Source organism: Pantherophis guttatus, chromosome 3 (assembly GCF_059756535.1).
Source record: "Pantherophis guttatus breed Tessera chromosome 3, ASM5975653v1, whole genome shotgun sequence".
NCBI classification, from domain to species: domain Eukaryota; kingdom Metazoa; phylum Chordata; class Lepidosauria; order Squamata; family Colubridae; genus Pantherophis; species Pantherophis guttatus.
The window spans coordinates 175,169,502-175,185,315 of NC_142065.1; the positions used below are offsets into that span (position 1 = coordinate 175,169,502).

At 32.9% G+C, this 15,814-nt stretch overlaps 1 protein-coding gene and 1 long non-coding RNA gene across 15 annotated transcripts in view; one reads left to right on the plus strand and one right to left on the minus strand.

Moving 5' to 3' along the window:
* LOC148114919 (uncharacterized) lies at positions 1-15,380 on the plus strand. Its single transcript, XR_015733384.1, has 4 exons — positions 1-39; positions 1,681-1,728; positions 2,734-2,841; positions 13,525-15,380. It is a non-coding gene; the product is annotated as an uncharacterized LOC148114919 (long non-coding RNA).
* PLAG1 (PLAG1 zinc finger) overlaps positions 5,001-15,814 on the minus strand; it is a 25,704-nt gene continuing 14,890 nt past the window's right edge. For 8 of the 14 annotated variants that reach the window (XM_087890579.1, XM_087890577.1, XM_087890578.1 and 5 more), the window contains 2 exons: positions 11,351-11,709; positions 5,001-10,868 (listed from right to left, as the gene is read on the minus strand). In XM_087890579.1, the coding sequence (XP_087746705.1) occupies positions 9,605-10,868; positions 11,351-11,592 (1,506 nt within the window). In that variant the 5' untranslated portion in view covers positions 11,593-11,709 and the 3' untranslated portion in view covers positions 5,001-9,604. The remainder of the gene's footprint in view (positions 10,869-11,350; positions 11,710-15,814) is intronic. The other 6 variants (XM_034429807.3, XM_034429806.3, XM_087890583.1 and 3 more) reach the window with 1 other exon arrangement.

Genomic DNA, 15,814 nt, shown 5'->3' on the forward strand with positions numbered 1-15,814 from the left:
GAATGGACATAATCTTCCATGTATAGAGAAAGGCAGAAGGTAGGATGCTATTCCTAACTAAAGAATTCTTTCCTTTTGCTCAATTATGCTCATGTACGTAATTCACATATTTCCAAATGTTCACAATGATAAACATTTTGGAGCTATCTTAGGAAGCTGATTTGGTTTATAATTCTTCATTTTTCAGCTTTTATATATGCTCATTTTGGTTATTCTTTAGATAGACCAATGTTGGGTAATTTATTTTCTACAAGGCCAATGGAGAAGCATTGTCATCCATTAAAGTGAGAGGTGCAAGTTTCACTGAGGGAAACAAAACTTTTAACCATAACTCAGAACTTCTCTCCTAGCCCCATGTTCAGTTTTGGGCATACCTATTTCAAATCTGATGCCTTCATTAGAGATTAATGCAGCAAAAATTTAAAATTTTAGTTTATAGAACCTCATTGGGAGTGTTTTTAACAAATAGTCAACCTGTGTCACATACAAGATTTTGCCCTGTTCAAGAGTTTGTCCTTAGACACTTTAATGTGTGCAGGAGTAAACTCTTCTGATACAGAAGAATCTTCTAATGTAGCTGATGTACACATAAATGGGCTTACCAGGATCGTGGGTTATGGAATATTGTCCTAAGGTATTTGAAAGAGAGTGCTTCCTTTCATAACCACTCTCACATGAATTAAGTTTTAATTTATGAAGATCACAAAAATAGGTAATAAAATTTCAATGCTCTTCTGTACAAGCAGAGATCCAAACATTTGCAGGATCATTGACTAAACCTGAAGGTTTATTCCCAAGACTTTCAAAGGCTTTATTGGGTCTTTGGAGTTGAGTCAATTAATGAAATACCATTAACACTAAAAGTCATCTAAGGATTTGGAGGTTGAATATGTTGCTAATGATTCTCAAAATGAGAGGACCTTAATGGGAAAAAAAGCCCAGTTATGTTCGTAACAGTTAGCTTTCTGACTTTATGCTTGGGTGTGAAGATTGGGTGTTCTGTAGGTAATGAACTGAAGTTTTCTTAGGCAAAATAGACTTCCCCCTATAGAGAAGCTTACCTGGCCTTTTGTAAACTCTCATTGAACTAAAGAAGTAATGTCTGTGTTAGACACAATTGATCTGTCTTTGAAGGATCATTGTTGTGTGTTTGAGGGTGCCCTACAACAGATTTGGCTAATCCACTGTCTCAGATAAAGGAAATATAGCAATAGATATGTATTTGATTCATTTAAATATTAAATATTATAAAATATTCTTAAATCTTACCTTTGAAAGCATCCACTCTTTCTGCAAAAATTCAGTCCTTGGAGCTTTAGGACTTCTACTTTGGAATGTAGGATTCAGATTTGGTTCACTTTAAGTTGGCTACTTCAAACTGGTTTCAAGAGCAAGTCAAAGCAATGTTTATTATAAAGGACTGTAAGCATTTGCAGAATTGGTTCCTCTTTCTGATTATATTTGTCACCTGAAGCCTTGTTTTTAATCATCAGTGGTCTGGTTGAAGAAATTACTCTGATAGATCATCAAAGCCAAAGAATTCCCCCTATAGAGAAGCTTACCTGGCCTTTTGTAAACTCTCATTGAACTAAAGAATTAATGAACTAATTTTTGTGCCATGTATTTGGAGTTCTTATGCTGCCTTATACTTGTACTTTAATAGCTACTCTCTTTCTAAAGGTTTTAGGTCTGCACTGGTTATGATGCTGAAGTAGAAACTGAGAAATAGTAAGTTCTAGTCCTCTTGTAGGAATGGAAGCTATAAGTAGTAGTAGATGTATATCTACAAGTAGTAGTAATGTATAGCTACATTACTACTAGCTATAAGTACTAAGTTTCTGAACTGGAGAAGAATTGGGTTGGATGATGTTCAAGGTGTTTTCTGATCCTTATATTAATTAATATGTCTGTAATTTAGAATTAATATTACATTACGATGAAAAGCAATGATGACTTCAAGTAACAGGGATGGCTTTTTAAAGAACTGCCATTTCCTATTATAATTTGATTACAAATGTTAAGCAGAAAAGTACCAAATTAAATTCTACTCACATAAAGTGGCAAGTTGCTGAATTTAGAATTGGATAATGATAACAAATCTCTGAGCTGAAATTTTTATTTTAGAATTCCGGTACTGCCTTCCTGCTATGGATTTAAGGTTAAAAAAATGTTTAATACAGTTTGTCTACACAAGAGGGCAATCTTATCTTTTATTTGGTATGAAAGTATCTAAAGAACAATTTTGAACAATACATTTAAAGTAATTTCATTAAATTGCTAGTATTGATAGAAAAGAATCTCATTAGATTTTAATCCTATAAATGAAAACATAAAACTAATTATTACTCATTTACCAACTTCACTCAACATTTCCATCTTCTGTATTATGTTCAAACTCTTAGAGAATATAGGAGTTCATGCTGGGATAAGGAAATATTCCATATACCGGGATATGGATTGAGAGATTTAACTCAGTCACTCATACCATGGGAATGTCCTTGAAGAGTATCCTGAAGCTTCAGCTGATGTACAATACAGCAATAGGGGCTATTATGTGTGCCCCAAGTACATGTATGCCTATCTTACCCTTCTGTTCCATAAGCTGCATTGGTTGCCAGTTTGATTCTGGATATAATTTAAGGCATTAGTTATAACCTTCAAAACCCTACAGGGCAGGGCGACAGGTTATTTGAAAAAAGTCCTCTCCCCAATTACATCTACTCATCCCATCAGATCTGGCAGAAGATGAATGTTGTGGTTCAAGGAACTATTTGATGAGACCCAGGAAGACAGCCCTTTCTGGCCTGGCACCCACCTTCTGGAACATCACCCCTCCACAAGGTAAGATTGGACCAAACCCTGTTGCACTTCTGGAAGTTCGTCAAATTTGGGTTTTGCCATCAGGCTTGGGGAGTCCCATGGAAGTGTGGAGTCCATTAATTGGCTGGTGTAAGTGTAGACTTCACTCTTCCCTGTGTTTGTTGTTGTTATATTTTAATGGTTGAATTATGTTGCTAGTTTGTTTTTAATTGTGTAGGCCTCCCAGAGTCACATGCCAGGATGGGAGGCTATATAAATTCTATAAATAAATGTTATTTGTGAGGAAATCACAAATCTTATATGTTCTTCAAATTTCCAATGCAAAGTGAAGAGGAAAAACCCAACTTATGAATCATCAACTATTTTATTGTTCCCATATCAAAAAAGGCTTAGCAGGTTATTCTCAATTAAGTGTACTCTTATGAAGAAACCAGTTTTGCTAGATTCACTCACCTCATATTTCATGTTTCCAATGTTGATACGAAATGGTGTCAATTAAAAAAAACTGAGTGGATCTGAATAATGTGATAGATTCTATGAAATATAACTTTTTATAAAAGAATTCCTATTTCTCATATAATTCAGTTACACTTGCAGAACACCAGAGTTTACAGTCATCTGGATCTCGAGCTTTAATACTACTTTTCACCATTGACTTTATAACAGTGTTTCCTAACCTTGGCCGTGTGAACTTCCACTCCCAGTATTCCACAGTCAGCATGACCATTGAAAATTCTGGCAGTGGACTTCCACATATCTGAAAATGGCCAATGTTGAGAAACACGGCTTTAGAGGATTTGGCTACTGGAAATTGTTCACTTCAGCTTCTTCAGCTTACTAGAATTGGTAATGTTGTGAGAAACGTGAATAAATTGAATCTTCCAATACTAGTCTAAATCTTGTATTTGTACAATTTGTTCAGGTACTGTGTAACAGGGCATTTGTTTCACTACTGAAATTTAGAGGAAAATAGATTCAAATAGTAATTAGTATAATACTTTCAAATTGCTGGATTAATATTAGACATGGAAGAACTCATAGAACTATAAAATATGTATGACCATGGCTTTCACATTTCAATTTCACAAAAATATGAGTTTGCTCAACCTAATCCTTCTAAAATATTCTGACTATCCTTTCTCTAATAAGATTTTACTTGTTATCTATATAATTTTCAGATATCAAGGTTAGTCTATTTTTATTTGAATGGGTTCACATACTGTACAGAGAGTACAAAGTTTGTTTCGGGGGTAACATTTTGTGGGAAACAATTGATGGTTCCCTTCTCATATTTTTCCATTTCCCCATCTTTCAAAAGGAATTCTTTTTAGTAGCCGACATACTGGCAATGTTATTTTAATTGGGATTTTTCACTGAAACATTTTCACATTTAGGGCTGCACAGTTTTGCTTTGTGATCTTAAGGGCTTAAGGCTGCAAGAAGCAGCCAGTGTTCCTTCTGAGTTCTCCTCCTAAGCATGGATAAATATTCCAGTACCCACTTTTCATGGAGGAGGGACTAAAAGTCAAAGTCTTTCAGAAACATGGTACGCATTTCATTAACATTCTCAAAACACAAAAACAAATAATCCTGGACTGATCTATTATTAATGTGGAACCCCTTAAATGTTGTCCTCAACAGAAACTGCATATTCTTTTATAAGTTTTATTAAATTTTGTTTTTTGGAATCATGAGAGAAAAGTGAAAGCATTAGGCACAAAGCCGGTGACCTTGGGCTAGTCACTTTCTCTCAGCCCTAAGAAGCAGCTGTGGCAAGCCATTTCTTAAAAACTTTGCTAAGGAAACTGCAGCAACTAGTCCAGGCAATCTCCAGGAATTAAAAACTGATTCAAAGGCCAAAAGAAAAAGAAAAGAAAAATCCAGGATAATCTGTAAGGTGTTCTAAAATGCAGCATAATTAGTGGCAAACTATAAGTTCTTCATTTAGGAAAAACCTCTGGAGACTTTTTTTCTCTGTCATACAAAAATTTATAATGTGGGGTATGCATTTTACCCAGCAGTTTCCCTTATTCTCAGGCCAATGATGCAGTGATGCTATTTATCATTCTTCTTTCAAACAGTAAGATTAACAATTATCCACAAATTTAAAAAGTAGCTCAAAGACATTAGTGGTTACCGCAACAACAGATAAACAACATACAGCCACTTAAATCCAGGCATATTTTGTACATAACTAAAACCATTTGTAGTTTTATTGATATTTTGTGGAGTTCACATACTTTTTTGTACAGCAAACATAACACTGTAGGCCACAAGAAGCTGCAGCACTATTGTTTAATAGCAGCAAGTTATATTTTTATCAGGGTATGTGGACAATAAATAGTCTGTTTCTTTGGATATGAATGTCTAAAATGAATTTCTGCTGCAGCTTCATAATGTGATAGCTATTTTACAGAGCTTATACACAAAAATATATATGCAATCTTTTGTCTATATTTTATACAAATACAACAGTAGTTTGTGAATACATTGTAAAGTACATATACATGATAAGCAACACAAATTTCCATATCACAGGATAGTAATTTTAAATGAAATACACAAATTCAATCTGGAATGCATTTTTCTATTTTGACTCAAAATCTGTATCACTGAAACTTTTTAGCACACAAGTTCAAACATTTCTCACTATCTAAAAATATAGTTTCAGCAATCCAAGCTTGTTTCAGATGTCATCCTTTTTATGTTAATTCCCAGTCTGTCAATATTTAAGAGCTTTTATAAACAAGTATGTTCTTCACTTCACACCATATTAAAAGCCCTATTAGTTTTAGTTTGGATGAAAGGTTTATTTGGGCATATATGTCCAAGTTTTTACATTTTGCAAGTGTATATGAAAAAATTGTGGTATACAAAATTCATTAAATGACAAATTAAGTCACAGTATAAAAATATACATCTATAAATCTAGTATAGGCCTTTCTCTATGGATAAAAATACACAGTCTAAATGAGACAGGGAGATCTGTAGCACCATGAGAGGAGTTGTATCCCAAGTTATATTAGCAGCATGATCCACTATAATATATTTGTAGGAGTGTTTCTGAGACAATAAACATTCATTCTGGTTCAATTGTACCACTGATGCGGATACTGAAAAATCTTTGCATGCAGTTAACAATAGTTCTATATTAATTAGGGATAAATACTTATTGAAAGTCAAGGACTTTCAACATGTGGGCACCTTTATAAAGGTGAAGGGTATGTTAATCAACATGACTTACTTTAAATGATCTCTAATTTCAAATGGGTGGTTAACTTACTGTATACTGATAGGATGTTGATAGGCAGCTGTCATTCATTTACATTTAATGTAAATGTAGAGATCTTTGTACTCAGAGGCACATTATTTTAACCTGATCAACCAGTGTATGAGACAAATAATTAAGAGCTTCATCCTTTTCTTTATATTAATAGGCATAAAATCAACCTATGTTGAATTTTAACAACAGCACTGCGTGGCAGGATATCACACTTTGAAATTCTGTTTATTAACATTTTGAAGATTTGTCTTCTATGAATAATGCATAAAATAAATTTCACTAAACTTAAAAGGTATTCCAAATAAAATGTACAGGGCTGAGCTGTTAGCCTAAAACCCTGTGCTTAATGTAATTCCCATTGAATTATATGAGATTCCGCTAACAATTGTGGGCACATGACTGCAACCTCCAAATTCTATGTATACACTTAAATATGGTTAACCACTCAATTATTGGACTGATATTAAATGGCAGTAAAAGATATGTTGAAACGTGTAAACCTAGGAATCTACTGTAAAACTCTTTAAAAAGACACTCTAGTTCTGTGCAATAGAGCAAATTGATAAAAAAGAATACTTTATGATGTACCTGTTAATAGTTACACTGTTTACCATATTGTACCCAAAGCATTATACCAAAGGCCTGCATATGTCATCTAATGGCACTTGAAAAAGTAATATTTTTTTAAAAAAAAGCAGAAAGCATAACCTGCAAGAAATTTTTTATAAGATTTATATTTTTGTTTTGAAAGTGCTATATCTTGTATTATGTGTAACACAGAAATTGATCGAGCTTTAGTTTAAAACACACACGTGTGCACACACATGCACGCACACACACACACACACACACACACAGCGTAAAATACATATAGAGCTCACTAGGTAAAAGATCCTGAAAATATGTACTCTTAACATTCATTATTAGCTTAATAAAGCAATCAGGTCTGGCTCATGTTTTAGTCAGTATATGGTTTTTGAAAACCTCTACTGTCAAATGAATAAATCACTCTATTCCACAATTCACTACTAATAAAACATAAGCAAATTATATATATATAGATATATATATATATATAATATTTTTAAATCCATAGTATACAAAGTGTGGTGCATGAGCAGCCAGCACACACAACACTTCATTCTTAAGAGTTAACCTGGTAATTATAAAAGGCTTTAAAATTGTCATTTTAAAGTTGCCAAACAAAATCTCTGCTTAAATGATAGTCATAAAGCACTAGTGTGTAAATAACGCCCACACTGTCATTCTGCTTCCATATATTCATACATCTTCAGTGACAGTCACACAAGGTGTAGCCATTTATCAAAGTACTAACTGAATGAGGTTCAATATCTTGTCTGAAATTCTATTGCTAATTTGAAATGCACCTTTTCTCTAATTAATCCCATTTCAGAAACTGAAAGAGCTGCCATAACAATATGGACCTTTAACATGGATCAAGGATTACTGGAAAAACTAGTTCTTATTTCTAAAAACAAGATAACCAGCAACTAATACTGAAAACAGATAACATTGTTATAACATGCTTTATACATACCAACCCTGTCAAAAATTATAAGTAATTATATGAAGTGGTAAATATGAAAAACTGATAGGTTAAAATTGGTTCATTTCACTTCTTTAATGATTGAAAATTTGTTTTCGATTATCTGTCTAATGACAGTATTTTCCTAGGAACACAAACAATTATGAGTAATGAAAAAAAAAACTGGGATAAAGACAATGAAGCTGAAGCCAATTCTGTTTTTAAGGGTTGAAAGTAATCACCATCTACAAAAAAGGCACATAAGGACATTTACATTTCTTGTAGAATATTAGTCCTTTGAAAAGACAAAGACTTCTCCTTTCTGAAATCCCGCCAACCCCTGGGATTAAAATAATGGTGCTAAAAGCCTGAAAAGCAATATTGAACAAATCATTCCATTAAAGATACATTTTAGCAATCTGTTTCATAGAAACTAAAAGAAGCAATCATGCAGCAGAGCTAATGACTACTTTGAGAAAGTATTCTCACAGCATATTGGAGCAGCTTACAAAATTTGAAAAGGTCTTTTCCTTATTAATACATCCTTATTTTAATGCCTTTGGAACAAAACACTTATAAAAGTTATTATTCAGTAATAAAATTTAAATACATCAGTATAAAATAGTAAAATCATACCTGCATATTGCTCCTACGATAAAGTAGGAACTTATGATACAAATATTGGGAGCCAAAGCTCCTTAATGGGAGCAACTTTGTTTCTGTTAAATATATTTCCTTTAACTACTTAAAACTCATGTATTTAACCACACTAATGAATAGTCATAATTATATGATTTAAAAATCTAAAGGTATCAGTGGATATGTTTCCAAATTACAGCAAAAGTACATTTTCCATTTTTATATCACAGTTTTTCTTTCTTTTGGTTACTGGGAAAATAAGAATGTGTTTTGAAAAGGAGTAGCAATTTGACACACAGCATGAATAGCTGTTTTGCTATTAGTTTTTCTAAATACCTTGAATATTAAGTAAAAGTGGCATAAGCAATATGCTTTTACTTCACTCCTGAGAGTCCTGTTTTAAATTCTTGGCATTGAAAAAAAATCACTAGCCAAATACCCAGGTGTGGTAAGGAAGATTACCATCAAAGGTCTTGCACAGGGGACAATATATGTCATGAAATACAACTCAAAAGTGTTTAGCTCCAATGTAATTATGGAAAAAACATATTTGTGGATTTACATTCATTTTCTAACTTCAAATTGAAATTAACATGTGAAACCTTTTGGCAGATTTTGACTCATATTTTAAATGAGAATAGAAAATAACAGATATTTACAGAATGATGAAACAAAAATATTTATATTTCAAAATAAGCTCTTAATTTTGTCTCTATTAAAGTTGCCAATAAGGCATAGGGTTTTTTTGCCAAATCATACTTCTTTGTAATTGCACTTAAATGAAGAAATACATTTATACCCCTAATTATGAAATTATTTAAGAAAAAATAATAGGTCCTTCAGACCTTCTTAGAAATGTACACGTAAAAAGCTGAACAATTTTTCATACTGGTAACAAATGTATTCATTTATAAATCGTTTCAATTGTTTTATACATTTTTCATGAAACCAAATTTTTAATATTTTATTCTTTCTTAAAATTATCAGAAGAGCCTCATTTAATTACCATAAAAATTATCAAATCTCAATGAAGCTTCAAAACAAGAGATCCATAACATTCTGGAAATATTTTTTTCATAGACTTTTTAAAAATTGTGGATCTATTGGCAGTGACGATGCAGATTGTTTTAACACCCAGAGTAAACAACTGTGAACAAACACATTCAAAATATTTTAAAAGTTAATTTGAATTTTATACTGGCTTAATGAGACTGGTACTGTACAAAAGTAGATTTACAAATGACATAGTAGGCACTACAGTATTTAAAGTCATCTAAGGCATTTCTACAGATTTGTCACAAGGCGATTTTCTCATCTTATTGGAACGCTTGATGAAAACGTGGTAGAGTTGTGGTTGTGTTTAGACTGCTAGTGAAAGCTGCAGACAATGAGTGAAGAGACCCAAGGCTAATACCATTACCAGGGTCTTGAAGGTCTTGTGCCTGTGGAGGAAGCTGAGTCATAGATGAGTGTGCTTCCTCTTGTGAGTAACTCATTCCAAGATTTCCCACAGAAACAGAAGGATTAAAAGGAGGTCCATTTACTGGTATAAAATTGAATAACTGAGAGAAGTCCAGTGACGGGGTATTTAGAGGTTCACTTATAGAAACAGAACTTTTGGAAAGAGAAACATCCCCAGATGCATCATCTAGTGGACCTACTTGAGGATCCAACCCTAACTTAGATGATGATGCTTGAGAATCTTGGGATGAAGAAGGCATACCACTTTGCAGTTCCATTAAGTAACTTTCCATTTCCCCTTTCAATGGCTGGTCTTTCTCAGTCATAGAAACTGTATATGAGGTAGAACTGAGTGGATATTTTAAAGAAAGCTGGTGAGAAGGGTGGATTGATTCCATATCTATTGGACAAGGCATTCCTAAAGGTAATGATGTGGCAACCATTTGGTGTGCAGATGTTGAACTCTGCATGGACTGAAGTTGTGTGTTGTATAGATTTAATTGTAGAGTGTTTGTAAATGGCTTTGATGTCAGTTCAGTGGAAGATAAAGACATCACTGGAAGCAGCTCATCCTTTATAGGCACAGAAACATTGCAAGTAAATGGGTCAAGAAGGTCCATTGGCTCTGTTTTGACCTTCAAAAGTTCTTGATTATGACTTTTCTTCATATGCCGTGTTAGATGATCCTTCCGGCCAAATCTCTGTGCACAATATTGACAGAGGAAGTCCTTTCTTCCAGTGTGTACTACCATGTGTCTTCGGACATCCTTTCGGGTGTAAAACCGTCGATCACAATGTTCACACTGGTGTTTTTTCTCCTTCACTCCACCCGATGATTTGCCTGCATGAGTTTTTAGGTGCTCCAGCAGTACCCCTGTGCTTTCAAATGTCTGCAAACATACTTTACAGTTGAGATCACCACTTGTTGCAGCATGCAAAGCCAGGTGACGCTTAAATCCAAGCTTCGTATTGTAGTTCTTTCCACATTCTTCACACTTAAAGGCCTCTTTATTGGGATTATGTGTATGTAGGTGATTCTTTAGATGATCTTTTCGATGAAACATTTTCTCACAATAGTTACACTTGTGGGTTTTCTCAGGAGAATGAGTAGCCATATGCCTTTAAACACAGATATATTCTGTAAGTATTTATTTTGACCAGAAGATACATATTTTTACGGTACCTAAATACTAAATATTTTTGAAACAAATTTACATGACATGTCACTACAGACAATACACATCATACTAAAATGTAGCAACACACATTATAAGCTAATTTAGTCAACTGCTACTTTGGTGATTTTAAGTTACATTAACATTTTATTATGTAGTATTACTTATTATAGCCATACCCAAAGTGCTCAGTCCGTTCACTTCTTTGTAACAAGTTTATATAACTGAAAAGATTTAAACTTTTCTCATCAAAAACACACACACAATATTCAGATTTGTTTATAATATTAAGCACTGTAGTTTATAATTGTACAATTTGATGTCTAAATTAACATTTCCTCTCAGAAAAGTCAGCTGAGTGTACACAGATATATATTAAAATGGCCAACACATAATATAATCTGAAAAATAAATAGAGTTTAATACCTTAGTAATTTGTACTTAGAAACAAAGGCCTTGGTGCAGTCTTGTTGTGTGCACTTGTAGGGCCTCTCTCCTGTGTGAGAGTATGAGTGAACCTTTAATTTCTCAACACTGTTAAAGGCCTTGTCACACAGTTGGCAAGGAAAGTTTTTTCTTGGTTTGGATTCACCACGCTTACGTTTCCCTGAAGGGACTTTCTGGGTATCTCTTACTTCTGACAAATCACCAGGAATGACAGTGGCCATCGCAGCCTAAACCAGGCCTTCTTGTTGGACACTTGGGAACTGCCCAACTCCACTAAATGATTTAGCTTTAGATGGCTTCTCAAGTTTCATGTGGTCGTTAAAGAAAGCAAAAGGGGACTGGAAAAAAAAATAAGAAACAACTATTTGTAACTACACTTAATTTTGAAGTTTACTTGCTATGTGATGCTTTTGAATAAAGCATATATAAAATTAGGTTCAGCTGGTCTAATGTAATATATGTAGGCGCTTTTTAGACTATTTATTAAAGCTCAAAATTCACTGCTCAGAATGGACAGATCCACATGTACTCTGAAGTACCTTATACTGCTTTATAGGTTTTTGAACTAATTTAACTGTTTCATGAAATTTTAGCATCAAAATTCAAGTTGGCTAATATATACTTCCAAAGGATTGTTGTCTGAATCATAGCATTGTGAAACATAAATGCTATAGAATACAGCAATATGGAAGTAATACTACAGAACAGAAGGAAGGTCTGCATGTTTGAAGGGTCTCATGTTTATATTATTAATTTTACTTTTATATCTCTCTTCTTCCTATATGGTTTGCAAGAGAATTAGAATAGTCTTAAATAAAAAAACAATCTGTAAAAATAGAAAAACTTTATATAAAAATAAAAGCAGAACAGGCAATCCAAACCATTCTTATTATTTGCAAATCAGAAAAATTTAAATCAAGCTCCTTCTTTAACATCTTATCCTGAATAAAAACTTTTAAAAATATTATGAGAATATTCACAGATGCAGATCCTCCAGGTATATTCTGAAGTGATAAGCTCCTCAATAAGTTTTTCCATGCAATGTTTTAACATATGAGAATGGCCTAATATTTATTAGCTAATTATTTAAATATCTTATATCCAAATTACCTAAACCTAAGTATTAGTACTATAGGTACTGTGCAACTGCTTTAATTTTTATCTCCCTAAAATAGGTAGAATTAAAGTGGGATCAAAGATAGCAAGGCCAGAGAAATAGATTGGAATAACTGACAGATATAAGATCCAGAAAAGACAAATATAAGCATAGAAGATGCCATAATAAGCTGAGTAAGGCTTAGTTTGTTTACAGAATTTGATATATTTTGGACAGTCCTCCTAATTGGTTAATCAATTTTTAAAATGTCCAATATCTTAAAACAGGGGTGCTGAACTGGCGGCTGGATGCGTCACATGCAGTCCACGCCCATCCCAGCTCCGTGAATGGGGAAAATGTCACAAAACATCATGTTACGGCAACGTGACGTGGCAAGTTTGACACCCATGTCTTAAAACATATTAAAACTGACAAAAAACTGTTTTACTTCCCTGAAAAAGGTAATTTCTTGTAGAAAACATAAGTCAACCTAACATTTTTCTTCCTGATTAACTTCAATTTTATTTTAGTTTTAAAAAATTGAATCTTATTTTTCACAGCTGATTTTTTTGTTTTCCTTTTTTTCTCTTAAGGATTTATTTTTATATATTAAAATTTGTTTTTTGCAGAATAAGCTAGCTATTTAGCACAGAAGGACCAGTCTTCACTAGGATATGTTAAGAACCAGAAAATAGATAGTCAAGATACTTCTTCTGTGTTATGTGGCTTAGTCAGGCAAGAAGTTATCAGAGAAATCAAGAAACAAGTATGGCTGGTCCCTTCTTACCCCATGTTAGATTTGAAGCCTAAGAAACCTATCAAAAATGGATGTGTGAATCCTGAGTTGAAGTTAAAACTAAATTACAAACCAACCTCCTTGAGAGCAACCAACAAGCAATATTTGCAGAGAGCATAAAGGTAGCTTTGAAAGAAGGGCAGGTAGGGGTTGAAGATGAAGGCTGAGGGAGATTGCAAAGATGTCTGCAAAGAAAACACCTGATGAATTATCCTTATTAGGTCAGTAAAATTAAACTCTGCCCACCATCTGGATTAGCAGATTGCCCAGACCGACAAGAAAGTTGGTTCCTCAACTTGCAAATACTTCATCAGAGAAAAAGAAGGGAGCCAGAGACTATACAAGTAAGGAGTTATATATATGCCCATAGTTTAGGCTGTAATGCTTATTAAGATTGTTGGGAAAGAGCAGTAAATCCAGCCTTGGACTTCTATTTACTTTCTTAGTTAGACATTTTATTCTGAATGTTACTTTGAATTTTGATTTGAATTGCTGATGCTCCAAAGTCCCATTTTTATTTTTAACCAGTGTTCCTGAATGTTTGAGCAGCTGGGGAAAATAACTTCTGGATCTCTACTGGAAACAGTAGAGAAAATAACTACTGTATCTTTGAATAATCTACTGTATCTTTGAATAATAATTTGCTTTCTGTTAGTTGCTAGATAGTTCCCCAATTTTTATGTCTATTTGAGTCTCTACTATAAACATAATATTGACTCCAATACTTCTGTGAACATAGATTTCAATCAATGGAGTGTAATCAATTTTTTTCCGCTTTCTCTCCCTCCTTTCCCTTTTGACATCAAATCTATTCTGGAAATTTATGGAGCTTTCATTTGATGGTCATGGTGCTACAGAGTAGGGATTAAATATTTATGTCTCTTTTTTGCTGCTCACTGATTTTGCAGTGGATAGAGTTTTGTTATACCAATTCACAGGTTTAGATCCTACAATAAACTTGAGTTTAGTAAATTCATCATTCCCACTTTTCTCCTTGCAAATCAGGTTTCCTCTTGTACAAGGTAAGTGAAGTGTTAAGTAAAAGAAAATTATAACCCATCCCATATTGTTCAATAGGGTTTTCAAATATTCAGAGAAATGTTTAGAGGCAAAGCTATGGCAGAAATAAAAAGCACAATGCTTTTCCATATAAGGGCTTAGATTAATTTACTATGTGATCCAAATTAAGTCTTTACTAGCAACTGCTACTGCTATGTAAAAAGTATACACTCAATATAAAGTACCTTCTTTTTGTATAATAGCCTTTGTTTAGTAATGGAGAAAATAATTGCAGTAAGTACATGATTTTTAAGGAAAAATTGTTCTAAAGAATACATATTTTAAAATCCAAATGTTATAAAAATAAATTATTTTAAGTGTTCTCACAAATATCCAAATATTCAGCACTTCAGCTAAATACTTTAAGATATGGACAGATTAATTTATTTGGTCTTAGGTAGGCAGAAATACTGACTTTTAAGTACATGGATACTCCTAATCCTTCAGATTTACTCTAATTGCAATTAAAGAAGTTACAGAAGTTTTATTTATCAGTTTTTGCAAGTATAACTGATAAATTCTTTATAAATGTGTTTTAATGCTATGACTGGTAAAACTGCAGCTATACAGTAATATTAATTATTTTTAACTCAAAAATGATGAGGAAGAAATGGCATTTAAGAAAGAAAAAAAATCAGATCCACAAAACACTGTTGATTGCTTAACAACAATTGGCCACCAGAAAAGTCTGAAGTCATTCTAAAAACTTAAGTCAGGAGGATGGGGTTATTTATTGGTAAAAAAGTTTGATATACAATTTGTATTTATCAAGCATAAATGTGGTCATATCTTAAACAATTCAGTATTATAACTGATATGCTAAGGAAGGGAAGAACACTGAACATTTCCAATCATAAAAAAATAACTGATACCTGTCTTAAAGCATTAGAAGGCCTAGTTTCTAAAACAACTGAATCATAATCAAATTAATAATATTGGTACATATGTTGCTCTGTAAATTTCAATATTTAATTCAATTAGGCTGAATTTTAGAATCTTATTTTTTAATTATAATTCTACCTCAAATTAATAATACAATCATAACTATTGTTACAACTAACATTATAACTAGTCTTATTAACACTAATGCCTATTTAACTAAAAAGGTATATAAAGATGTGGAACTAATAAGTAAAACACCGTAGATTCTATTACGATCATGATTAAAGAACACTAAAAACAACCTGAGTAAGCAGAGAAAGAAAAACAATAAAATGCAAGAGATTTTACAGAATTGAATTATGGAGCAGGAAAGAATGGATAATATCTTGTATTGCTCACTATTTTCCCATTAGTTAATCTTCAAATTCTTAAAAATAAATGCATTTTAAGTTGTGATGGCCAACAGAACCCTTGCTTCTCAGACTCTGCATTCCCATTTCCTAAATTAGCTATCCCCAACATATTTTTTCTGTCCATATTTAATATTGATCTTCAAGCCCAGCTGCAATAAAATCTTTTTAGAACATTCAACTGAGGGTAATAAATTAAA